General features: G+C 44.6%; 1 protein-coding gene across 1 annotated transcript; it reads left to right on the top strand.

Moving 5' to 3' along the window:
* The first annotated feature begins 121 nt into the window (after window positions 1–121).
* Window positions 122–22507, top strand: HIPK1 (homeodomain interacting protein kinase 1). The gene is made up of 16 exons (XM_027659976.1): window positions 122–132; window positions 783–1860; window positions 7337–7460; window positions 9429–9548; window positions 10311–10397; window positions 11203–11387; window positions 11685–11847; window positions 12247–12469; window positions 13320–13441; window positions 14917–15051; window positions 17641–17783; window positions 17941–18123; window positions 18669–18884; window positions 19114–19352; window positions 19718–19854; window positions 20843–22507. Exons 2-16 carry the CDS (start codon window positions 785–787, stop codon window positions 21323–21325), a joined length of 3636 nt encoding a protein of 1211 aa, XP_027515777.1. The 5' UTR covers window positions 122–132; window positions 783–784; the 3' UTR covers window positions 21326–22507.
* The last annotated feature ends 2935 nt before the right edge of the window (window positions 22508–25442 follow it).

Here is a 25442-nt window from a genome sequence, read left to right as displayed (position 1 = left end):
CGGGGGGGTTTGGCCGGGAGCGGGGGGGTTTCCTCCCCGACTGTTGTTCTTGCGGTGCCTGGGAAACAGGCCCGGGGACGGGATCTTGATTCCAGCAGGGTCTTCCCACTTCCTGCGCTCGCCCGCCCCTCGGTATTGTTTTTTCTCGGTGCTGGGGGGTTTTTAGCCCGGGGAAAGGGGGGGTCAGGGGGGATCTTATCGCTCTCTGCAACTCCCTGGAAGGAGGGTGTAGCCAGGGGGGGACCGGGCGCTGCTCCCGTGTAACAAACGATAGGACGAGGGGACACGGTCTTAAGCTGCACCAGAGAAAGTTTAGTTTGGAGATTAGGAAGCAATTCTTCGCAGAAAGGGTGATTAGGCATTGGAACGGGCTGCCCAGGGGAGTGTGGGAGTCACCGTCCCCAGAGGTGTTTTAGGAAAGACTGGACGTGGCACTCAGTGCTCTGGGCTGGGCGACGAGGTGGGGATCGGCCACAGCTTGGACTCGATGATCTCAGAGGTCGTTTCCAAACTAATTGATCGTGTGATTCCTGTCGTGTCCTGGGATTCCTTTAGCCTTTAGAGAGCTGGGTAAAGAGCTCTCTGCTTTTAAAATGCTGTAATTCCAAGGGAGTGCCTCGCTCTGTGATGCCGTTAAGAGCAGCAGTTCCAGAGGTTGCCTCTCTCGGTGGTGGGCACCATGCCGCGTTCAGAAAACACTTGTCCTTCCTCTTCTCCTGCAGATGGAGGAACTTGTCCATCACAACCTGCTGCCCCTAATGAGTTCTCCTCTCCCTTTCCAGGTATGGCCTCACAGCTGCAGGTGTTCTCCCCTCCGTCAGTATCCTCGAGTGCCTTCTGCAGTGCCAAGAAACTGAAAGTGGAGCCGTCTGTCTGGGATGTTTCAGGACAGAGCAGTAGTGACAAGTATTATACCCACAGCAAAAACCTCCCAGCAGCTCAAGGGCAAGCCAGCTCCTCTCATCAGGTAGCCAATTTCAGCATCCCTGCCTACGACCAGAACCTCCTTCTCCCTGCTCCCTCCGTCGAGCACATCGTGGTCACCGCGGCCGACAGCACCGGCAGCAGCGCCACCGCCTCCTTCCAGAGCAGCCAGACCCTCTCACACAGGAGCAACGTTTCTTTGCTGGAACCATACCAAAAATGTGGATTAAAAAGGAAAAGTGAGGAGGTCGACAGCAACGGTAGTGTGCAGATCATTGAGGAACATCCACCTCTCATGCTGCAAAACAGACCTGCGGTGGGTGCTGCGGCCACGACCACCACGGTCACCACGAAAAGCAGCAGCTCCAGTGGGGAGGGGGATTATCAGCTGGTCCAGCATGAGATCCTGTGCTCTATGACAAACAGCTATGAGGTCCTGGAGTTCCTGGGGCGGGGGACGTTCGGGCAGGTGGCGAAATGCTGGAAACGTAGCACGAAGGAGATCGTAGCCATCAAAATCCTGAAGAACCACCCGTCGTACGCCCGGCAGGGCCAGATCGAGGTGAGCATCCTGTCCCGCCTGAGCAGTGAGAATGCTGACGAGTACAACTTTGTCCGCTCCTACGAGTGCTTTCAACACAAGAATCATACTTGCCTTGTATTTGAGATGCTGGAACAGAACTTATATGATTTCCTAAAGCAAAACAAGTTCAGCCCGTTGCCCCTGAAGTACATCCGGCCCATTCTGCAGCAAGTGGCCACTGCCTTGATGAAGCTAAAGAGCCTGGGTCTGATCCATGCTGACTTGAAGCCAGAGAACATCATGTTGGTGGATCCTGCACGCCAGCCCTACAGAGTGAAGGTGATAGACTTTGGGTCAGCAAGCCACGTGTCCAAGGCCGTGTGCTCCACGTACTTGCAGTCGCGCTATTACAGGTGAGCACTGACACAGTGGTCGCTTCACCAAGCCAGGCTTATCCTGCTGGGGTGCTGGGGGGGTGCCTTAGCACAGTCAGGCTGATCCTGCTGTTGGAGGGTGCTGGAGGGTTCCTTCTACAAGCACTGACTCTTCTGCCCCTGTCTGGGGAGAGGAGGAAGTGATCAGCCTGTCCACTGCTCTGTGTGTTTCCTGGAGATTTCTTGTGAAATTTGTATGGAAATGAATAGAACTTGTGCTTTGCAAGTGTGAGCTAATCTGCAGCCCAGCACCTTCCTTTCGCCCCAGATCAGTGCAGTAAGTTGATTTTACCCCATCAGTAGTAACAGCATTCTGTAGCTCATGACAGTGTGTGAAGCAGCAAACTGAGGAAACAGCTAAGTGGTGTGTTTTGGGTTGTTTGCCATGGTCTGAAACTAGTCCATTAACCTTGGTCATTTAGAAGGGAGAGAAGTCAAAGAGATGCCAGTTTCTTTTTGCTCTGTTTCTTCTGATTCCATCTTTGTCTGAACCCCCTTCACAAGCACATGACTTCCTGTGTCAACCCTGGCTAAGTCATGCTTTCATGAGACCTGTGGCTCCTTTAAAGCAGCAATGAGATCTCTGCTTCCCTTAGCAAAATGCAGGGATGGCTTCTACCCTACTCCTGCCTAAGAATTAAAAATAAACTATGGGCAAAAGCATTAGAACTCATAAACTTTGTATAAAGCAAGCTGTGCTGTTTCTTTCAGTTATTCCTCTAGCTTGGTTCTGTTAAGTATTTCAGTTTAAGTAGCAGGAGACTTCAGTAAATGGATCCAGAAAGAACTTCTGTCATCAAAGGGCCGTGACAAAGTCTGTGCTGTGTTGTCAGGGTTGCTTTGGGTGGAATGTGAGCTCACTTGACACAAAACTTAACTAGTATCTAGTCCTTCCAGCTGGGATGAGACAGAGGACTGAGACACTCCACCCCACCCTGTGTCTCTGCCCTGTTTGATGTCTTTCTTGGCTCCTCACTTCAGTTTAAAGCCTGGCTTATTGTAGGTTTGTTGTGTTCATTCCTCATACTGCCTGTATTCGTGCCTCCTTTGTTTTGGTTTTTTTTTTAACTCCCTCTAACACCCAGTACCAACTTTCTGTGCCATTTTTTGTTTGCTATAGACTTTTATTTTCTTAATCCATTCCTCCTGATCTTTGCTCAGCTTGTTGGCACCAATCTTTCCACTTCTAAACTATTGATTGTTATTTTTTGTAGCAGTTATCCCCTATTCCCCATAGCTCTGTTAAAATGCTCACTCTCCAAAATATATCATCAATTTTGTTGTTGTTGCATTGAAAGAGGGGACCACTGATCAAGAATCTCCTCTATCTGACTTGCCACACGTGTCAGCAAAGCAGTCTGGGGAGGCACATGGTGCTCTCCAGTTTCTGGTATCACAGAGAGCAGATTTGGCTCAGGAAAAGCAGGGAGGGGTGATAAGTATCTTGAAGGGGCTGCAGGGAGGGACGTGGCTGCTTCATCTGTGTGTGGGGCACTGGCCTCACAGCCCCTTCCAGCTCCCTGGGGTGACTGACAGTGCCAGAAAGGCAAATAACCTGGGATTAGGTGGCGTTGGACTGTCTGCTTGGCTGAAGTGAAGAATGCTGTGATGGGGAAGTCTAGTATTTAGTGATATGTAATTAGTGTAATGGTGATGATTGCTAAAATCCATAATCTAGGAATTTATGGAGATGGCACAGAAACCAGCTTATTGTGGGAGGACTGGATTGCTTTAACCATATACATGTTAAATTAGTGTTCAGATGGAACACTAATTGGAAATTTTTTCAATGCTCTGTTTAATAAAACAGTGTGACTGGTTTTTCATATGGGTCTCTGTCAGCCATTAAAAATAAACTTTTCTGTGCTCACTTTTGGTTTTTTAATACCTGCTACTGGCACTTAGGTAGCCTTTGTCTCCTGTAGAGACATCTAAACCAGCCACACTCGGGTGCTGTAAGATGGACATTCTGATCTGTGTACCCTGAAGGAAAAAACATATTAATTATGCTCCGTGCTGCTGGAGGTCATCCTGTCCAACAGCCCTGCTCACTCCAGGGTCTGACTGTCCTTCTGGCAGTTGGACACTCTTTAAAGAGTGAGTAGAAGTGCCCATGAAGAATTCTTTGTCTCTGAAGCCCAGCAGGGACGAGGAGCAGGTCAGCTCTATGCAGTGAGTAGTTTTTGTGGCAGTAATTCCTCCCTGAAAACCAGAGTGTGTGCTTGTTGTGTCAGGTGAGGAAGGGTATGGATGCTTTTATTCCCCCTGGGGAGGATGAACAATGGAAGGAAACAGACAGCTTGCAGAAAGGAAAAATCCCTGGCAGACTGATCTCAGAGAGGTTTGCTCGTGTCCTGTGTTATGTGTAACTGCAGCCATCGTGTGAGTTTTACTCAGCTCCTGGTGCTGCCTGTGGGTCAGAGAGCACAAACTGAAGGTCCTGAGCTGAAGGACTGCACAGTTTGGGCCATGAGGAGGTGGCACAGAGCACTGGGGGAGCTTGCAGAATACAGGAGTATCCGTTTCTTACCTCTGCATTGGGCTCCGTGACCTACTTCTGTCCCAGCCATACTGGCCTGGGAAGCAGCAGTGCCTGCTGCCAAACCTAACTCTGCCTGCTAATCCAGCTCCAAGGGGTGACCCTGTTGTTCCCTGCATTGCTGCCTGCAGTTGTAGGAGCTCCCTGTTCCCGTCATCCCTCACAGGGGGAGGGACGAAGGCACAGGTGTAAACATGGGGTGTTTGGAAATGCTCAGAGTGAGTCTCGGGGTTTTCTGGGGCTGCTGTGAATCCTCTGTCTTCTGAGAGTGCCTGAGCATATTTGCCAGCTTTGGAAGGCAGTGCTTGGCAAGCCTGTGTGCAAAGAGTGTTGTTGATTTTATTTCAAAGAGCTTAAGATGGTAAAATCGCTTTAATCTCTGTCAGAGCAGCTATGGAAGTGACCTCAGCCTGCTGGCCTGGCCCAGCTCACATCTCCTAATGCTGCTAATTGTGGTGGTGTAAAGGGACATGAGAGGGATTCTGATTTCCCAGCTCTGTCCTGCAGTCAGAATGAAATCAGGTGGTTCATGAGAATTTCACTTATTTAATTGCAGGGAGTAAAATCCACATAATTCGACTTGCTATCATCGTGATATTGAGATTTAGGAATACCTAAATCTGTTCCAGCCTGGAGTTAAAGACTAACAAACTGTCACATCCAGCCTTTGGTGTCACAAATCTGTATTTCCATTGGAATTGGTGAGGGTTTTTTAGCACACTTGTGAAGGATTAGCATGCTCTGCATATTCCACAAGCCATTTATATTTTAGTTTGTTTGCCAGTCCAAACCAAGGAAGCTTTGACATGCAGCATTCCTTATATGACAGGTTTGGGTCCTTTCTGAATTGGAATTTCCTGCATCAGGAGGAACATAATCAAGAGGATCAGTGCAGTTTGTTGATGATGACTTGTAGACTAAAGGCATGTGAGGTTCTGTTTTCAGAATTCATTCTTGAGTGAATGAATGAACCATATTTGCTCTGCTTGTGAAGGAAGAGATTCCTCTTGTCTGCACCTGTTAACCTGTAGAAAGTTGGATCTATTCTGCCATATTTCCTTAAAGTATAAATGTTTAGCAGGACATTCAGCATTCAAATATCAGATCCTGATCATATTTGCATAATCATTGTATATTTTCACATATAAAAGTCAACAACTGCCAGGAACAAGCAAACAAGAAGGTAGAATAGAGTGTCTTAGCTTGAATAATCTATTACTCTGATTACCAAAGGTGTGTCATGGGGTCAGACACACTAAAACCTCCTTACTAGAAGGTGGATGATAGACAATAACTGTGACCTCACTGCATCTGGTTCAGCTGCTTATCTTTTTTATAGAATCAGAGAATCACAGGATGTTTCAGATTGGAAGGGACCTTAAGGCCCATCTCATTCCACCCCCTGCCATGGGCAGGGACACCTTCCACTAGCCCAGGCTGTTCCAGCTCCATCCAGCCTGGCCATTTTTGATAGACCTTGTGCTTTCTCAGGGGCACTGTGTGTGGGCAGCTGGGCTGAGTGCATGTGTTTTAGAGACACCTGTGTGGACACCTAAAACAAAAGGTGTATCTGTGTCACCACAGCACAAAGGGTGATTAATTGGGGAGTCACTTCTTGCCACGTACAAACAGTTGGGAGGTACATTCTGGCTGAGCAGTCGAGTGTCAGATTTACTGACACCTGTACATTATGCAAGCCCTGGTTTTAGAATCCTGTGGAAGGATCAGGACTGGTTTCAGAGCTTTTTTTACCAACTGAAGCATCCACAGTGTAACACAAGAAATGCCACACAAGCCCTGGGACACGTTCCCTGAGGCACAATCAGGAAATAGATAGCCTGGAGTTTAGGGGTTTTCTGCTTCCTGTGTGCTTGTGTTAGTTATGCATGAAGAAGCTCAAGGTTTTCGTATTTCCTGTACTTTCCAGAGTAAATTCCCACACCAGCTCACTTGGGTTTTGCAGCACTTGGGTTTTGTGCTGTATGCAAATGTGTGACCAGAATTTCTCCTGCCGGAACAGCATCAGTTTGTTCCAGAACTGTGTGTAGGTGAAGAGTTGTACTGAAACATCCCTTTGTGTTATGAGTCAGTTCCAGACAGAAATTTCCCTGAAATTCCAACCTGTTGCAGAAGCAAACCCTGCTTGGAGTTTTGAGGGTTTTTTTCATCACCTCCTGGTGAAGGCTGGGCCAGGCAGGTACATTTTGCATTAGGTGTGGTTGAGTGCACAGAAACCTGAAACACAACCTCCAGCTGGGCCCTCTCCGTCCATTTTAAACTCGAAACTCTGAACAAACCCTGCATGAAAACCTGCTGGTAGAAACTGCTCTGCAGAGCTCCTTTTTCTGGCTCTGCAAATGCTTTTCTTTTCCACGTGGAAAACAGGCAGCCTCCTGCAGCTGGTTACCTGGGATCTCAAGACCTCCCTCCAAGAAAAGTCTGAGCACTGTTTGCCAGAAGTTTTCTTCCCAATTCTGTTAGGATAGGTTGGATTAAGTGATTTTTGAGAGGTTCTCTCCCAGCCTTGATAATTCTGTGATCCTGTGTGCTGTCTCAGGGACACCTCACACCACACTTGCTGTCAGGTGTAATTAAACTGATTACTCAAGGAGTAACTTCATATCACAGGTGCATAAAGGCCTCCTAGGAGTTGGGGGGCACTGTGGCAATACATGAATCCAGCTATGCCACTAAGGGATGAAAAGGTTGGGATCCCTTAGGCCGCTTGAGGAAACAACTTCTGCTTTAAAGTGAATAATTTATTTTCACACAGGTTTATTTGTTCATTGAGTGGCATTAAGGAGTTGGACTCAGTGATCCTTGCATGTCCCTTCCAGCTCGGCATATTCTGTTATTCTCCAGAGTTATTTATAGGGAAGAAATTATTTTAATATTATTTTATTTTTCCTCTGACAGAGCTCCTGAAATCATCCTGGGTTTGCCATTCTGTGAAGCCATTGACATGTGGTCGCTGGGCTGTGTGATTGCTGAGCTGTTTCTGGGCTGGCCTCTGTATCCAGGAGCATCTGAGTATGATCAGGTGGGAGCACGTGGTGGATGTGGGATCTTCACATGAAACCACAATGACCCTCTGAACCCCATGTGTCCTCTGTCAGCTGTCACCCAGCACACATTGCTGTTTGTCATCTGAAATTCATTTTCCCCCTGTGATATTCCCATTGCCTGTCTCTATACTTCTGTGTGTTTCCACTTGAGCTGAATGTATCCTGTCCGAAAATAGGGTCCAATTTGCAGTTAACCCCTGGTTTCCAAACCCAAAAGCTGTTGAAACACCTTCCTGTCAAAACAGAAGCGAGGTGTGTGTCCTGACGTGGCAGGCTCTCTGTAATTTCACCATGAGGGCAGTTTTTCCATGTGGAGACAGAGCAAGCCTATCATTCCTGCCCTGTTAATACCTACAGCAGCCCTCATTTTTTATGCAAAGTGTGAGCCCCAAGCTGCCTTTGAAATACTCTGAAAGGCATCTTGAACTAATTAGTCCTTTCCTTGGACACTTGGCATTGTTACCTGGGCTGGTCTGTGCCTATAAAAGGACAAAAAGTCTGCGAGAGGGATTTTTTGAGAGTAGCTTTTCCACTGGGGTTTTTATGGTGGTATCTTGTTGCAGTGCTGGGTATAGCTTTCCTTATGTGATAAAATACATGAAAACTTAGTAAGTTTGAAAACTGACTTGTCATATGTCTTCCCAGCACCGTAAATTTCCAAAGGAAACACAGTGGTACCTTAATGAGCAGAATGAGTTAGAAAGTAATTGAGGTAGGGCACCGTGGTTTCCTTGTACACTGGGTTTTGTGTAATTCTGAGAACCTTATCTCCTCGTGTAGGTGGGTGGGTGGGGAGGAGCTGCTTTTTCCATTGCTTAATGACAGGATTTTGCAGTCCTTTGTGAGGCAGAGTGAGGTGTGACTTCACGGGGTTGGTTTTGATGTCTGAATTTCCCTTGAAAACTGGGTATGACTTGCTTGCATGTTTTCTGAGATGCTGCAGCAGCAAGTGAAAGCTCAGGTGGAACCTGTGAGAGGACCTCTCCAGGAATGAGTTCATGGGTCAGGATGGGATGTACAGATGTTTTTTTGAACACCCTTTGGCTCTAAAGCAAGAGTTATGTCTCGTAAAAAGAGCAGAACTTGTGTGGATATAAAAAGGGCTCACCTGCAGACACTTAGTTCCACACTGGCTTAAATGAAAAGTGAGCCCATAAATTCATGTGATCACCAGCTCTGACAGTGAGTTCAGTGCCCTGCAATGTTCAGCTCTTTTGGCACAGTGGAATAGCAGGAGTTTTGCAAATAAGAAATGAGGCATCCTAAAGGTCCTGTAATTGATGGTTTGAACAAAGCATAGTTATCTTAACACTGTGTTTTTTTCATAAAGTTGCTGTTTTCTTTCCTTTGGAGAATACCTTTTTATTTTTTCTCTCTTTACCTGTGTCTTATCAATTCCATCACAAGGATTCAGGTGCATCTTCCAAGCCATTTTTTTAAGATATAAAATAAAGTATATTAAAACTGCTTGAGGATCTAAGAATCTGGGGTTTGCTTTTTTTTTTTTTTTGTCAATGAGAGCTTTGCCATGACATTATTCTGAAATTGTGTGCCTGGAGTATATACAGCCAGGCACAGCAATGTTGCTTGGATAATTATGCCTTTAATTATATATACATAATGATAAATTCTGTGGTATTTTTCTTTCAAAATATATACTTCTTACATTGCTTAATGTCTTAAAAGTCTGCTTACATATACTTTAGCAAAAAAATATTTCCATAAAATAAGAACCTAAAATTTTTGCAGATAATTTGATTTAAGTATTTGTAGGAATACAAATACTTGAGATAGTCCCTTTAATTTTGCAGTTTTAGTTATCAGGGCATTCTTTATTTACAGGTAATTTCCTATTTGCTATGAGCAAACCTGGCTGTTAATTACTCCATCAGCTATGAATTCTTTATATTGGGAATCCTCATTATTTTCATCTTCTCTCCTAGATTCGTTATATTTCACAAACTCAAGGCCTTCCAGCAGAGTATCTTCTCAGTGCAGGAACGAAAACAAGCAGGTTTTTTAACAGAGATCCAAATTTGGGATACCCACTGTGGAGGCTAAAGGTTTGTCTGTGTTCACTCCCCAATTCTCTTCTGTTCTTTGAGGACTTGATATAAATCCCCCCCCTAGTTTTAATGTGCTGTGAGAACATCCTGAGTGAAGATTGGCTTTGAAATGCCACTCAGACGTAGCTGGTTTTTGGGTATTTTAATTTCAGAGGCTGTACAGACCCCCTGGTAGTGCTCTAACAATGGCAGCTGTGCATGATAGTACCAGCAAAGAGTGGGTGTTCAAGTAATTGAGATAATGGTTACTTATTATGGGCTGCTCATTCTTGGGGAAGTGTGTCATCTTGTTGTCATCTCCTGACAATACAACGAGTAAAATACAGAATATTTTGTGATTGCCTTTGTTAGTTTAACAGAAATCTGTTTATGGATGGGCAGAGGACAGGAAAGAATCAGATGTAGGCTTGATTTGCCTTTAAAGCTGAGCAGCAAAAGGAAGGGGATTTTGCCTTTCTTCTTTATAGAAGGGGGATTTAAAATGTTTATAGCCTCTTCTCTTCCTAAATCAGAAACCTTCAGTTCTTTTGGCTAATGCACAGCCTAAGGAAACTTTGATATGAAGTGATCCTGTTGTTAATTCAGCTTTGCAAGGAATGATCTCTGCAGCTGAGGGAATGAGAACCCATGGCTGGGGTTTGGCCTGCTGGGGTGTGGTTTGTGTGAAACAGGCAAACCTGACTCAGCAATTCCTTGCTGCTTTTTTCTTTATCAGTGTGTGATATCTCAGTTTATATTAATGAATGTTCTCTTTTATAGACCCCAGAAGAACATGAGTTGGAAACAGGAATCAAATCAAAAGAGGCTCGGAAATATATATTCAACTGTTTGGATGATATGGCGCAGGTGTGTGGGGGTCTTGGGACACAGAGAACTCCTTGATTCCATACATTGTTGGGATCTCTAAAACCATCATTAATCTTTGGGATCTCTAAAAATGAGGCTCCTCTGCTGGAGTAATCAACTCTTCCACTTGCAGTTGGGAGCACTGGTGTAGGTTTGCCATGGTGCCAATTTGCATCAGAAATCACTGGATTAAAGGCTGTCAAAATGTCAATTATGAACCTGTTTGAAATTTATTGTGCTTTCCTGTGCCTCAATGTGCTCACCAGCAATAAGAGAGCTAAGCCCCTTCAAATGTGTTTATAGGATTAGGCCTGTTATTGGATTTTTGAAAATATTGACAGTAACTACAGATCATTCTATTTTTCATTCTCTCTTCAGAGGCGAAATGAAGGAATATCTTGAGTGTTTTTAATATCATGAGGCCTGAAATCTTAAATATCAATTTTCTATCACTTTTGTACCTGTTACCATTATGTTACCTCTGTACAGAGAAGGTAGAATCTTCCCAGCCCCTTCTAGCACCCCCAGAACGTGAGGGCAGATTGCCAGGCAGTGGAGAGTGAAGCCTGGTTGGTATCTTTGAATAGACCAACTTCATGTTGAGATGAGAATTCCACATTTAAATTTGACTTCCTTTCATAGAACAAGCGAGGGAAAGGTTGTGTGTTAGTGCTGTACTACCTGAAGTTAATCTGGCTCAGAGACAGAAATGGTTAATAAATATTTCTGTGCTGTGTGAAATTACTGAATTGTTACGTAGCATTAATCTGATGTTTGTGTGACCTGCTCTCATTTCATTTTTCAGGTGAATATGTCTACAGACTTAGAGGGCACTGACATGTTGGCAGAGAAGGCTGACCGAAGGGAGTATATTGATTTGTTGAAGAAAATGTTGACAATTGATGCAGATAAGAGAGTTACTCCACTGAAGACTTTGAACCATCCGTTTGTTACAATGACACATCTACTGGACTTCCCCCACAGTAACCAGTAAGCTTCCTTAGGTTGCTTGTTTTGTTTCAGGAGGATTTACTGGAAGGACAGAACAGCACTTTTCTACTTTCTATCAGTGCTGTTTTCTGCAGTTTCTGGCTGAACCTGAAAATAGCAATGGCATGTGTAAGGAATGGAATGTTCATAAGTTTCCTTTTCACGTTTTAAGACATTTTTTATTGGTTTAAAAAAAAAAAAAAGAAACCTAAAACGTGCATAAAGTTGGGAATCTGTCATGTCTCTGTTGTGCTGTTGTTACACATCTCATGTTTTCCTTCTTTTACTCTGTTTCAGTGTGAAATCTTGCTTTCAGAATATGGAGATCTGCAAGCGAAGGGTTAACATGTATGATACAGTGAATCAGATTAAGAGCCCATTCACAACTCACGTTGCTCCCAATACAAGCACAAACCTGACAATGAGCTTTAACAACCAGCTCAACACAGTACACAACCAGGTACAGCATCTTTTACCTGTTTTACACTAATCAAAGCCATGGAGTAGTCTAATTCAGTGCCTTCAGGCCAAAGCCTGTTCTGCAAAATCCTGATTTACATTCCTCTGCAAAATTTATAGTCTTGTCTTGAAGTTTAATTTTCCAAAACTCAGGCCAAGGCAGTCTCTTTACTTCATGTGTGGGAAATTTGTCTGTCAGTTGAGCAATGTAAGTAAAGTTGGGGTAATTCATGTTTTTTCTCCTATATCTTACACCTTTTACCTTAAACCTTTTCATGGTCCTTGCATCATAGTATAATACTGATGGTTCCTATTGTTTGTTTTATAACAAGTACGAGAGATTAAGTCTGATTTTTTAAATTTTTTTATTTTTTTATTTTTTTTCATTTTCTTTTCCTAGGCCAGTGTGTTGGCATCCAATTCTACTGCTGCTGCTACTCTTTCCCTGGCAAACTCAGATGTCTCCCTGCTAAACTATCAGTCTGCCCTGTACCCATCATCTGCAGCCCCAGTTGCAGGAGTGGCTCAGCAGAGTGTTTCCTTGCAGCCTGGAACCACCCAGATCTGCACACAGACTGACCCCTTCCAGCAGACCTTCATTGTTTGTCCCCCTGCTTTTCAAAGTAAGCAGAAAACCCTTTGTGTGATCCTGTGGTTTCAATTAGACATTGGAGAAGTTGTGATTTGCACTAAACTGAGGAAGTATGAAATTGAGAAAGGCTCCCTGTGTGTGTCACACAGTGCTCTTGCATCAGTAAATGCAGAATCAGGTCAGACATGTGTAGACAGCTTGATTCTCTTCCAGGTCATGCTTGAACAGGTGACAGTATCTTGCCTGCCTGGGTTGCAGCCTCCAGCTGGTTGCTCAACCAGTTTTTCCCCCCAAACTGAACACAACAGCATTCCACAGAAAGCAGCAACAGAGGAGCCAGACCTGCCTGAGAATCAGAAAGTGTCTTGCTGTGTTTTGTATCTCAAGAGCAAATATCTGGTGTTTGAGCCTCAGTTCCCAAGCCCTGGGGCAGCTGTTTGCTGGCAGCAGATTGTGAATCCATGAGCTCAGCACAGGCTCTGTTCATCCCTCCCTTCATCCTCAGAGTTCTCTAGTTATGCTGGTACCTGGATTATCTTGTTTTGAAGGGTTGTGTGTGAAATGGGAACTGATAGTGGAAGGTTTGAACTTTGGAACTGGTCTCAAGCAACTTAGAATTAGGTGTCTGTTATCTGTGTTTCTGAAAACAAGACTTCACAGAGCTGAACTGGTGACAACTGGTTGTCTATCACCACCCTTCAGCAGAAGTATTTACTTCATCTGGTGATTTATTAGTAGGCTTTTGTCACAGGGAACAGCTTTTCTGTCTCTTAATCCAACCCTGTCTTCTGCCTTTACTGGTAGGAATTTGATTTAGGAAACAAACAAACAAACAAAGAATAATAAATCAGCTTAGTGGTGATGTATCTTGTCCTCCACAGCCGGACTTCAGGCAACTACAAAGCATTCTGGGTTCCCAGTAAGGATGGAAAATGCTGTCCCAATTGTGCCACAAGCACCTGCAGCACAACCACTGCAGATCCAGTCTGGAGTTCTCACACAGGTAAAAAAACTCACCCCAACTTCCCCCCCCCCCAAAATTAACTGCAATTCCAACCTCCATCCAGGAGAACCTGCCTGCCCCCCCGTGCTGGGGGGAGCACAGTGGGTTCTCAGAACTCTCTGAAAGGGTAAATGCAGATCACTTCTAAGACAGTGTTTTCTTGGTTTGTTTTGTTCTTCTGGAATATTTGAAGTCTAAACTGTCTTATGTCGTGTGCCTCCCTGGTTTCAGGAGTTTGAATTAATAATGGGAATAAATATGCAGTTTTTGGTTGCTAAAAACAGGCTGTGTTTTTTCAGGTGCTTTATGGGGGGGGGTGTTATTTTTACCTACACTTTAAAAAGGTGTCAGGAGAAACCATTTCTTAGAGAAGTGAGATCTCAGTAAACAGAGGAGACAACACAGATTATTCATGATAAAATTTCATCTTTAAATCAACAAAATTATTTCTGAATCCTTCTCAACTAGTTATTCTTAGTGTGAATTAATGTGTAGCAATGACATACCTATTTCTGTAGTTTGCAGTTTTAACATGTAATAACAAAACTGACTAATAATGCTAAAAATGCTATTTTAAACATTAGTAATGTGTCATAAATTAAAACCAGTTTTATTTCCAAAAAGTAATGCTTTAATATACGAGCACCCAGTGACTCACGAGTTTTATTCACTGAAAAATTGTAATTGCCTTTGTAATTAAGTGCATTTTTATTTATTTGCATAGTTTTAGTTTCTGCTGGCATTAACACATAATCTGTGAGTTTTACTCTCCAGGCAGTATATTGAACTTACTGACCTTCTTGTAGAGGAGTAATTTTTAGATTGTTCAGTCCAAGTAATTTTGGTGGCATTCTGTGGTCTCTGATTTCTTTAGCATAATGATACAGGTAACAGTATCCAAAAAGCAGAATCCACTTGAAGGTCCACCTGAATCCAAGCCCTGCTTTTCCTGAGACTTAAAATTATACACTGATAGTCTAGTTTCAATTAGACATTTGATGGACTAATATGTGTCTGAGTGGTTTCATCTCAGATAACTTTGTTATTGGTGACACAAAAGACCTGCTGTGCCTTCTGTTAAATCCCATAGTTTACCTTTTTCCAAGGGTTCTGTGTGTGGATTTGGAGGTAGGTTGGAGCCAAGGGTACAGCCTGTGCCGTGGTTAGTGCAGCGTGAGGGTGCCACTTGCTCTCTGGGGCACAGTAAAGTATCAATAGCTCGACCCTGTCTCATTTTTAACTGTGTCATCAGCGAGATCCTGTCCCCAAATCCCCTGTCCCTCATGTTCCCCTCAGGGCCACGGAGGTGCTTAGAGGAGGGTCTGGGTGTTGGTTTCGGTGCGTCCCTTCCGATCCCGGCGCCCGCTCACTCACCGTAGAGACGCCAGCGAGGTGACGCCTCGCCTGGCCCTATTGCTGACCCCACTGCCCTGCCTCGGTTCTGTGTTTCACTCACTGCCTGATCTACATTTCAGGGGAGCTGTACACCACTAATGGTAGCAACTCTTCATCCTCAAGTAGCCACCATCACGCCGCAGTATGCGGTGCCCTTTACCCTGAACTGCGCAGCCGGCCGGCCGGCGCTGGTCGAACAGACGGCTGCAGTACTGGTAATTGCCTCCCTTGATTGTGTTCACTAACTGAGTTTTTGTTTTAACTTAGACTTGCAGAGGGCATGGAAGCATGTGCCATCTTGTGGCTGTGTTCTTGCTACATCTTAATGTCTCGTTGTTTTCCTCCCCAACATTGCTGAAGCACTGTCTGACTCTGACGTTTAGTGTGGCTCTGTAAAGAATCCAGATCCATTGACTATGACTTTTACTAGCCTAGTATTTAAAGCTCTTCTAAGCTATAATCTAGAAGAGTTATAATCATTCTTGTTCTTCGCTTACTCTCCTATCTTTGCCTTTTGATTGTGGAATACAAAGGAATCAGTCTTTAGCTTGACTCTGCTACAGGTACCTGGATGGCCAGAATTTGACCTACTTGGCAAGTTAGCTCCATATTTTGTTTTCAACATGTTTAAAGCTGCTTTGCATGGAGAAATGTTTCAGATCATTAAGCACAGGCTAAAATCTCTAATGACAGCAAATCCTTTAATGTATTGCTTTAGCAGTTGATTTCTCTTAACCTCTGTTGAACATTGACAATAATTTTCTGGCCTTTTGTTATTTATAGCCAATCGCACGTAGCTTGCTTCATCCAGATAAAGATTCTGTTCTCCACAGATACTTTCAGTTGATATGTATTTCTTGGTTGAAATTAAAGGTGAGCTCTAGTATCCAAAATGGCAACAGCTAGCTTTTAGGTTATTTGGAACAATTTTGAAAAAAGGATGGGGGAAGGGAATAAACACACCTTTAAGAAATGTACATTTGCAAAATTGTCCTCTTCTGTATTTATTTGGCACCTGCATCAGAACAACTTTGCGAGTGCCACAAAGAAGTCATTGTAAAACTCCAGAATCAGATCAGTGAAGCTTTTGAAAACATTGCAGTGCACTGAAGTGCTGGTATCCTCACATGTCGTTCAAAGCACATTCCATTGTGTGAACCATGTTGTTTCTTGTGGCTTTGAAGTGGTAGTTTGAATGTCATTTTCTTCCAAGAGGGAGGCCTCTGCTGAAGTGGAATTTGCTCAAGTCATACCTGTCCTGAAATTCAAACCCACTCATTTGAGTTCTTCTGAACCAAGTGAGCTGCTCCCTGGTTCTGAGGATGGGAAGGCAGGAGAGTGGGGCTCTCCTGGTCGCAGCTCTGAGCTAAACAGACCCAGGGATGCTTCTCCTTTCCTCCTTTTGAGATTGCTGAAAGGCTGCAATCTAAGCTCCGAAAACAGCAAGGGGTGACTGTAGCAGAGCTTGGGACACAAGTGAGTTGTTAGTGATGCTTTCCAAAGTGTATTTGGGCTTTTGATTCAACAGGCAAATTCTGTTCTCCTGTGTGTGTGCAGTGGACTTGACGTTCAACTCCCCTGTACAGCCGTGGAGATCCGAGCCAGCTGTCTCCAGACTCTGAGCCTGGATTCTGAGTTTCCCCTGGAGGACTTACTAGTTCTGTTTGGATTCTGGGAGCCTTTGGCGTGAATTTGCTCACCTTTAGTGCTTCCGACACTTCTCCCTTGCTGCTTCCCCTGAGTTTGCATTAGCCATTTGCTAAGCTTTGCATATTTTTGTCCTTCCTCTGTCAAAACAGTTCGTCGCTTGGAAGGCCCGATTTCTGCCTCTCATTGGGAATTTATATCTTGCTGTATTAAACTCTCTGCTTTGTCTTGTGCAGGTGTTGGCTTTTGGAAAGACGCATGGTGTGACTTTTAACATATTTCTCTTTTTATTTTTTATTTTTTTTCAATGTTGTTATGATTATTCCGCTTATGTTGGCAGAGGTTTTAGCAGCTCTCTGCTTTGAAGGCTTCTTGTTCGGAACTGGTATTTGTACTAAGTGGATCTGTTACTTGCAGAAATATTTTATATAAAACAGCGGGTTTTGCAGCTTAAACTGCAAGAGGGGGAGCTTAAACTGCAAGAGAGAGATATTTTCAAAATCATAGAAATATTATCCTGTCAAAATCATAGAAATATTATCCTGTCAAAACCATAGAAATATTATCCTGTCAAAATCATAGAAATATTATCCTGTCAAAATCATAGAAATACTGTCCTGTCAAATTTACTTGGACAGGAACACTGATAATGATAATTAATTGGACCTATTCTTCACGTATCTCCCTTGTAACTAACTTGTCTCTCAGTGTGGCTTTTCTTAAACACTTCAGTGAGGTGGGTGGATTTCCACAACAATAACACTCTCTCAGTGTGAACCCTGAAAAACAGAAAGCACCAGATTGGCTTAATATTTTGGAATCCTCCAGCAGAACAGGGTGTGCAAATTTACATACAGAAACAGTCCTGAGCACTCAAGCTGCACCTGGCAGTGCAATGTGGCTGCATCTGCAAAAGGATATTAAACTCCTTTCCCCAGGTGACAGCAGTGACCTAAAAGATGATTAGCAGAGTCTCAGGGGAAACTCATTCCTCTAGTTTTGTCATCCTCCTGTGCTGAGACCTTTGGAATGATGTGCTGTACCTCTGCAAGTTAACAATCCACCCCGGTGCATTTATTGCTTGGACAGATCTCTCTCTCTGCACTTGTAGGAACTGAGGTCTAGTGAGCCTGGTGTGTGTGTTTGTTGTTTTGCAGCAGGCCTGGCCAGGGGGAACCCAGCAGATCCTGCTCCCTTCCACCTGGCAGCAGCTCCCAGGGGTTGCTCTGCACAACTCTGTCCAGCCAGCAGCCGTCATCCCGGAGACCATCGGCAGCAGCCAGCAGTTGGCTGACTGGAGGTAGGGATTGCACGGGCTCCAGCTCTGTGCCAGATGGGAATACATGCCATCACAGTGCCCACAATGTCTCCCTTCCCCTCAGAATCACACAGGAGCTCAGTTCCTGCAGGGCAGTCATGGGATTTGCGCCTCTTATTTTTTTTTTTTTCTGCTCCAGGAATGCACATTCCCATGGAAATCAGTACAGCACTCTCATGCAACAGCCATCTCTGCTGACCAACCACGTGACATTGGCTACAGCACAGCCTCTGAACGTTGGAGTGGCTCATGTTGTGAGGCAGCAGCAGAGCAGCAATGTGCCAGCAAAGAAGAACAAGCAGCCAGCACCAAGCACAGCCAAGTAAGAATCCCATTGCCTCCTTTCCCAGTCCTAGAAAAACCATGGGTTTGTTTGTGGAGGTTTGCCTTTATGGTGTGAAAAATGTGTTTTCTAATCACAGAGGCACTGAATGTGTAAATTTATTGTGCTACAGTTGCATTTCAAGAGGTCTTGGAAAAAGCCTCTGTGCTGTAGTCTCTGATTTAAATGATACTAATTCAGTGAGTGCAAGGATGTGGTTGACCAAGTGTTTTACTGTCCTGGCCAAAGGGGTTTTACACATTCAGGGTGTGTTGGTGCCATAGCAATGCAGGTGACAGAATCATCAAACCAGGGGTGGCAGGTTTCTGGCAGTGTTCAGGTGGATCAGTCCCATTCAGGGCATCCCTGAGTGCCTTGATAGCTTCTGGGATGTGTCTGTGGTGCTCTGCACTGAGCTTCTCTTTGTGTCTGTCAAGATGCTGCTGCCTGTGTGTGAGCTCCAGCCTGCTGGAGCCTGGCTGTTCCTAGTGCTGTTTGCCCCAGTCTGTGACACAGAGCTGAATCCTGCTCTGGTTTTCCCCCAGGCCCAGCTCAACCCTGGAGACCGTGCCCACCCAAGTGTACTCTCTCATTGGGAGCAGCCCCCTGCGCTCCACCTCCTCCTCTTCCAACGTGCTGGTCCCAGTGCAGGAGCAGCACCAGCCCATCGTGATCCCGGACACTCCGAGCCCCCCTGTCAGTGTCATCACCATCCGCAGCGACACCGATGAGGAGGAGGACAGCAAATACAAACCTGCCAGGTAGGAAGTGTGTTGGGGCAGCTGGGACTGATCTGTGCTGAGCTCAGCCCAAGGATCAGGAAGAGTGGGAACACATAAAATTCTGCTGTGCTCTTGGTTCTGTAGTTAACCCGAATTTTGTCCCACAGGGAGGGAGGGTATGAGATCCCAGAGGGAGAGCTCCTGTTTTCTGATGGGAAAAGCCAGAATGTTTTCCATTTTGTGCTCTGTCTTTTTTTTCCCCCTGCAGTTTGGGCATGAAGCAGAGATCCAATGTCATCAGCTACGTCACTGTTAACGACTCCCCTGACTCTGACTCCTCCCTGAACAGCCCCTATGCCACAGACCCCCTGTCCTCGCTCAGGAGCACCGGGGGGGCCCTGGAGCTGCCAAGCAGGGCTGCTCCTGACAGCTCCAGCTCCCGGACCATCATCGTGCCACCCCTGAAAACACAGCTCAACGACTGCATTGTGGCCACCCAGGCTTCAGGTGGGTGTCTCAGAGCTCACTGTGCCCAGGAGCTTTGCCAGGGCTCAGGTGTGTCCTATCCCTGGCACATTCACTCCCACAGTTTTGGACTTTCTGGGTCTTTGGCAGCTTTAGGTTTCACAGCTGCCGTTCTGAAAGCCTTAGACTGTTTCAAATGTCATTGATAGATTTGCCTTTCATTAATGTTTGGCTGCTTTTAGAAAGATCTCTAAACATTCCTGATGGTTTCTTAACCGCATTTTAAATCGTAATTAAAGAAAAGTCGCTGTGACAGAAACAGCCCCTGGGCGTTCTTTGGTTCCCAGAGCTGGTTACCACAGTGCAGGGGAGAGGAAGGAATGGACTAAGCTTGTGAAATCTTTCAGGCATCCTGAGCAGCACCAGTAAGACCAAGCCAGTGGCCTCGGTGAGCGGGCAGTCGTCAGGATGCTGCATAACCCCCACTGGGTACCGCTCCCACCGCGTGGTGACCAGCGGCGTGCAACCCCTCAACCTCAGCCAGGTGAGCACTGCCCGGCTCTGCTGACCCCTCCTGTGGTGCTTTAGGGCTGCTTTGGGAACACGGTGCTGTAAGGCAGGGGGCATGACTGGAGGATCAATAGCTGCAACCTCTGATTCGAAGCTGATTCTGTGCTGGGGTGATGCAGGGTAGGGGCAGACTCTGTAGGGGGCACAGGGAAGGTTCTCGAGGCAAAGAATTTGTCTCTGTACCAGAGGGCAGGAGAAGGAAGTGTGGTTATGTCCATATTCTTCCTTTGTGCTCATGTTCATACCTGTCTTACAGCAGGTCATTCTTGCCACTCAGGTGGGAGGGTGACGAAGATCCAGCTGTTGAATTAGAGTAGCTTTGAAGGCACAGTACAAGTACAGTACTTTTGTTCTTTACCTTTTTTCTCTAGAACTCACAAAGGCCCAACCAGGAGACTAAGGCTGGAGTTTGTTTTCTAGAACTAAAAATTAGCACCTGACTTCCCTTGAAACTTTCAGAGCTTGGTTTCACTTCAGTTTTTGTCACAACTCTTGACCTTTGAGTCACACTGCAGTAGCCTTTTGGAAGAGAGGGAGTGTTACACCTCCAGTTCATTTCTGGCATGGGCCCAAGACAGGTTTTTGTCCTAAAATGTGTTAGCCCTGCTACCACCCTCATCAGGGTGCAGAGGAGTAGATTGTGAGGAGTTCAAGGGCTGGATCAGTCCTAGGACTGTCCAGCTGTGTCCTGTGGCACCCCAGGTGTGGCAGTTTGATCCCATTGTAGGGAAAAAGTGTAATTTTTGTCTCAGTGGAACTGCAGCCACCCTTCTCAAGTCTCTGGGAGAGTTTCACAGGGGAGGATCTGCAGGGAGGGTTTCACAAGGGAGGATCTGCAGGAGCGTTGTAGGACGGAGGTGTTGATGGGGAGGCTCTGGCTGACCCTTGCTCACCTCCTGAGCCGAGGGGGGATCCCCTGAGGAGGGGTAACCACTGACCTTATTTACTTCTTCTCCCTGCAGAACCAGCAGACCACAGTGCTGGCCTCCCAGGAGAGAAGTGGAAACGCTGTCCCACGTAGGCAGCAAGCTTATGTGGCCCCCCTCACGTCAACTATTTCTCAGGCTCCCTACACGTTCCAGCACAGCAGCCCAGTGCATCCCCACCTGGCAGCAGCCACGGCCAGTGCCCACCTGTCCAGCCAGCCCCACATGTACACTTACGCTCCCACCACGGCGGCCACGCTGGGCTCCACCACCTCCATCGCCCACCTCTTCTCCCCTCAGGGCTCCTCCCGGCACACCACGTACGCTGCCCACCCCAGCACCCTCGTCCACCAGGTCCCCGTGAGCGTTGGGCCCAGTCTGCTGACTTCCAACGTCCCACCCGCCCAGTACCAACACCAGTTTGCTCCCCAGTCCTATATTGGTGCTTCCAGAGGATCTGCTATTTACACTGGATACCCGCTGAGCCCCACCAAGATCAACCAGTACTCCTACTTGTAGTTCCCAGCAAAGCACTGTCCTGCAATAGAGAGAGTGGAGAAGGATTTCAGGTGAACCTTTACCTGGGAATGACTGCCTGGCTCGTGTTTCTCCCTGATCTGGGTGTGTGTTGTTCCAAAATGTCTCTGGTGAGTTCGGTCACTAACTGAGCAGCATGTTTTGTTACCAGTACGAGGGTCACTAATTAAGTTTTTAAAATTTTACTTACTTTTTATAGATGCTTTTAAAAAAAAATTCATGGTCACATTTATTTAAAATTGTTCTGTTGTGCTAATCAAAAGGGGTGTCAAATCAGTGTCTTGGAAGACAGATCCTGATGTCTTTTTTTAACTTGTGTAACTTAAACAGAAAAGATTTGCAGATTCTATTTTAGCAGCTTGCACAAATCCATGTTGCCACTAAAAATGTAACGCATGTTTATCTCATTATGTTGCTGGGGCAGTTTTAAAATCAGATTTAGTATTTTAACATTTGTTCTCTAATTCACTTTGTCTCTAACAAATTGCTGGTTCTGCAAAAGCCATTACATCTCCATATATGTTTCTGTCAAAGGTTTTTTGTTTACTTCTCTGCTTTGTTTAAGGACTGGTAGAGGCAGCTGCCTTACAGCAGCAACGTGATATATTCAGGAGTCCTGCAAACCCTGGAGTCTGCTTTGTTTTCTTGAAAATTCTCCATAACCCAGCTGAATTTTCTGTTGTGTTCATTGCAGAATTCTTTTAAGTTCTTCAAAGTGCATTCAGGATCTCACTGTGTGACAGAGCTCAGCAGCTCTGTCAGGATGTTGTTGTCTTCAGCTGAGAGTGAATAGTGCAGCACTGCTCTAAAATTTGGTTTCTGCAACTTATTAGATGCTGGCCCTATAATGGAGCTGGATTCCTTCACAGAAGCACAGGGCTTTGCTTTGTTCTGTTTTTTCTTAATGATTTTTTCCTCACATGATTCATTTAGGAGGGAGATGAATTTGAAATACAATGAAACATCACTGTATTGATGTGTACAGCTTTTTATACTCCTGTGAGCGTATCCTCCTGGATATGTCAACAGCTACTTTAAAGCGCTCTTAATAAGACTTGTAAACAGTACATGCATGTAGGAATTGCAACAAAAAACCAGAAACAAAAAAAACAGAAACAAAAAAAGAGAAAGAAAAAGGAAAAAAAAAAAAGGAAAAAAAAAAAAGTCCAGATTTTAAAGTTTATTACTGAATTTAAAACTATTTTAGAAGTTTTGTATTGGTGGTGTTTTAATATTTTACAGAAAATGAAATATGTACATATTGATTAGAAAAATATAACAAGCAAAACTTCCTGCTAACCCCAAATGTTCTGTCTTTGTAATCAAAATGTGTAGTGATTATACTTGAACTCTGTACTTAGTGTTTGTCTAATTCTTAAACGTTCCTGGGGATGGAAGTGTTGTATCCTTTGTATTTAAACCAAAATGAATTGATTCATGTTGGAATGTATGTGATATAATGCAATGGTTAGAGCTCATCACTGTAGCACTGAGAGAGGAGTTAGAGCTTCACGAGAGGAAAGGATACCTTCGGATTTGTTTTGCACAGGTATGTGTGATGAAGAGTTGTTTGGTGTGTCCCCTTATTGTAGTGCCTTAAATGATGATGTAGTGTGACTAGAGTTTACAGTGAGCTTTGCCTTATGAGGGACCAGCAAGCCCCCGTCGAATTGAAGCAATTCACCCAGCTTTCCACAGCCAGAGCAGCAGGAGGTGCAGAGCTGCGTCTTATCCCTTCCAACGCTCCATCAAAGCTCCGTTTTTGTTCCCAGTGAAGCGATGTCCCCTTAAAAGCTTTCCCTTTGAAAATGGCACATGTACTGTTAGTGTCTGTCAGTGCATTTCGGATAAAAGGTAGTGCTGGGAATGCATTGGAATGTTTAGTCTAATATTGCAGAAGTGATTAAATATGTGCAATCACTTTTATTAGGTTAATGTGGTGTTACCTTCCCCCACAGGAATAGCAGACGTGTTGTGTAAAATATTGCTAGCTTGGTGATAGAATATTTATACCAAAGAGAGCCTGCTGTAAAGCACATAATACCATTAAAAAAGTTTTATAATGCTACTGCTAATGTGGAGTTGTTGGGAAGGTCTGTCAGCTGTAGCCCTAGTTAGTGTTCAGAGGAAATACTCATTCTGGATAATCAGTGCAGTTTTTGGACTACACTTTGTTTTCTTGGGTCCCTTGTACTAGGAATTATTTCTCATCTAATACATAGGTGAAGGATCTTGTCCAAATGGATGATAAACTGGTTCGAGCAGTCGTGTTACTGCAGCAATAAGAGGTTTGGTAACCTTGAATCCCAGTTTATGTTCCGTCCCAGTGGGAAGGAGGCCAGTTCTGAGGGGGGGGAGTGTGGCGAGAAATGCAAAAGTCATTTCTGAAATCCCCACGTTCCTGGTAGAAGGAAGTCTGGACTGCCCTGAAATGGATGAACTGATGGAGGTTTTGGCATCTCTTTGCTGGAGGGGTCGAGGACTTAGGAACTGGACGGTAGCATTAGCCACGTTGTTGTTCAGTGTGTTTGTAGTCAGAGCACTTCTGTAAGTGGATAACCAACCTTGCTATGCCACATCGTTGCTGGAAACGATGCTGTTTGTTGCTGTAGGCACTTTCTTGCTTTTTTTGACATTGCTTGTGTTCAGTACTTGCCTTGAGATACCTCTTGGGTGTACAGAGTTGTGCCTTTCCACCGAAAGGCAAACCAAGCTCCAGCTCCCTGTTTCACAAATAGGACTTCGTGGAAAACACTTTACTAACAGGAAAAAAAAAAAGAAAAAGGACCTCTAGCAAAATCTGCTAATAGTTCTGAGAACTTGCCCACTTTACCCCCAAAAAAGCAGCTTAAAATAACCATTTAGAGTTTCTGTAACATAATTAATCCCAATCAGATGTATTCCCGAAGCGCGGTGTCATCTCTTCCACTGCCCAGTTCCCAGAAGAGTTGGAACGGGGAGGATGAGATGGAAATGACGTAGATAAAATCAAACGTGCTCCATTTGGAACCAAAATACCCCAAAATACCCCAGAATTCCTCAGTGATACACAGCAAACCCCACCCCAGCAGGGCCAGGGGGACAGTTGGGCTTCACAAACTTGGTGGGTCCCAGTCTGGCCCCCAGGATGTGATGCCCAGTCTGGGTGTGTATTGTGCTCTAAGGAGATACTTCCCTTCTTCCCTTTTGCATATCCAGCCTCAAATTGGGTTCAAGAATTGACTCTCCTCATTGTCAGAGCCACTACACGTATTTTGTAGAGAAATCTGCTATCTCTGGATAGGAATTGGAGTACTTTAATTTTTTTTACAACTAGTTTGGGACTCACCTTTGGAATATTTGATGACCGTGGTCCCATCTAGGTTTGTCTGTGTGATTCTTGAGCTGTTCAATCAGTTTTCTCTTACCTGACCTGTATTTGCAGCTGTGATAGCCACTGCAGAGGCGACTCCCAAGGCTTTCCTGCTTAGCACCTAGTTGATGGGATGCAGTAATTTACCTCTGACTCAGCAATTTCTTTTAGTACATGAAACTAAATTGCTTCTAAATGACAGGATTGGCACAGCCCTGCTTTCTTTTTTTATTTTTATTTAAACTTCTGAATGGTGCCGCATGTCCACATGGTTGTTTGTTGCTAAACTTTATATAATGTGTGATTTCAGATTCAGCTTGAACTATATCTATCTCACTACATGTAGCAGTACATTATATGTAATGTTAGTATTTCTGCTTGAATCCTTGATATTGCAATGGAATTCCTACTTTATTAAATGTATTTGATATGCTAGTTACTGTGTAAAATTTAACTTTCTTTTATGGTTGTGCTCTTCCTTTTTACAAGCCGCTAGATACAGGTAGTTTCTGACAATTACTGATCTATGTTTGTATTGCTGATGTACTTAGGGGGTATGTAAAAATCATTTTAACAAAAGAAATAGATATTTAAAAATTTAATACTAACTATATGGGAAAAGGGTCCATTGTGAAAACATAGTTTATCTTTGGATTCAATGTTTGTCTTTGGTTTTACAAAGTAGCTTGTATTTTAAGTATTTTCTACATAATATGGTAAAAATGTAGAACAATTGCAATGCATCAA

This window comes from Corapipo altera, unplaced genomic scaffold, assembly GCF_003945725.1.
Source record: "Corapipo altera isolate COAL_440 unplaced genomic scaffold, ASM394572v1 77b, whole genome shotgun sequence".
NCBI classification, from domain to species: Eukaryota; Metazoa; Chordata; class Aves; order Passeriformes; family Pipridae; genus Corapipo; species Corapipo altera.
Note: the sequence above shows the minus strand (reverse complement) of the source record. Positions and strands in the feature narration are given on the sequence as shown.

What these genes read in the sequence shown, in the direction of transcription:
- HIPK1 (XM_027659976.1), top strand. Translation starts at nt 785, where the DNA reads ATGGCCTCACAGCTGCAGGTGTTCTCCCCTCCGTCAGTATCCTCGAGT. An exon ending in TTGTCCCCCTGCTTTTCAAA is followed by an intron (nt 12,470 to 13,319) that starts GTAAGCAGAAAA and finishes TGTCCTCCACAG; the next exon opens with CCGGACTTCAGGCAACTACA. An exon ending in AGTCTGGAGTTCTCACACAG is followed by an intron (nt 13,442 to 14,916) that starts GTAAAAAAACTC and finishes TCTACATTTCAG; the next exon opens with GGGAGCTGTACACCACTAAT.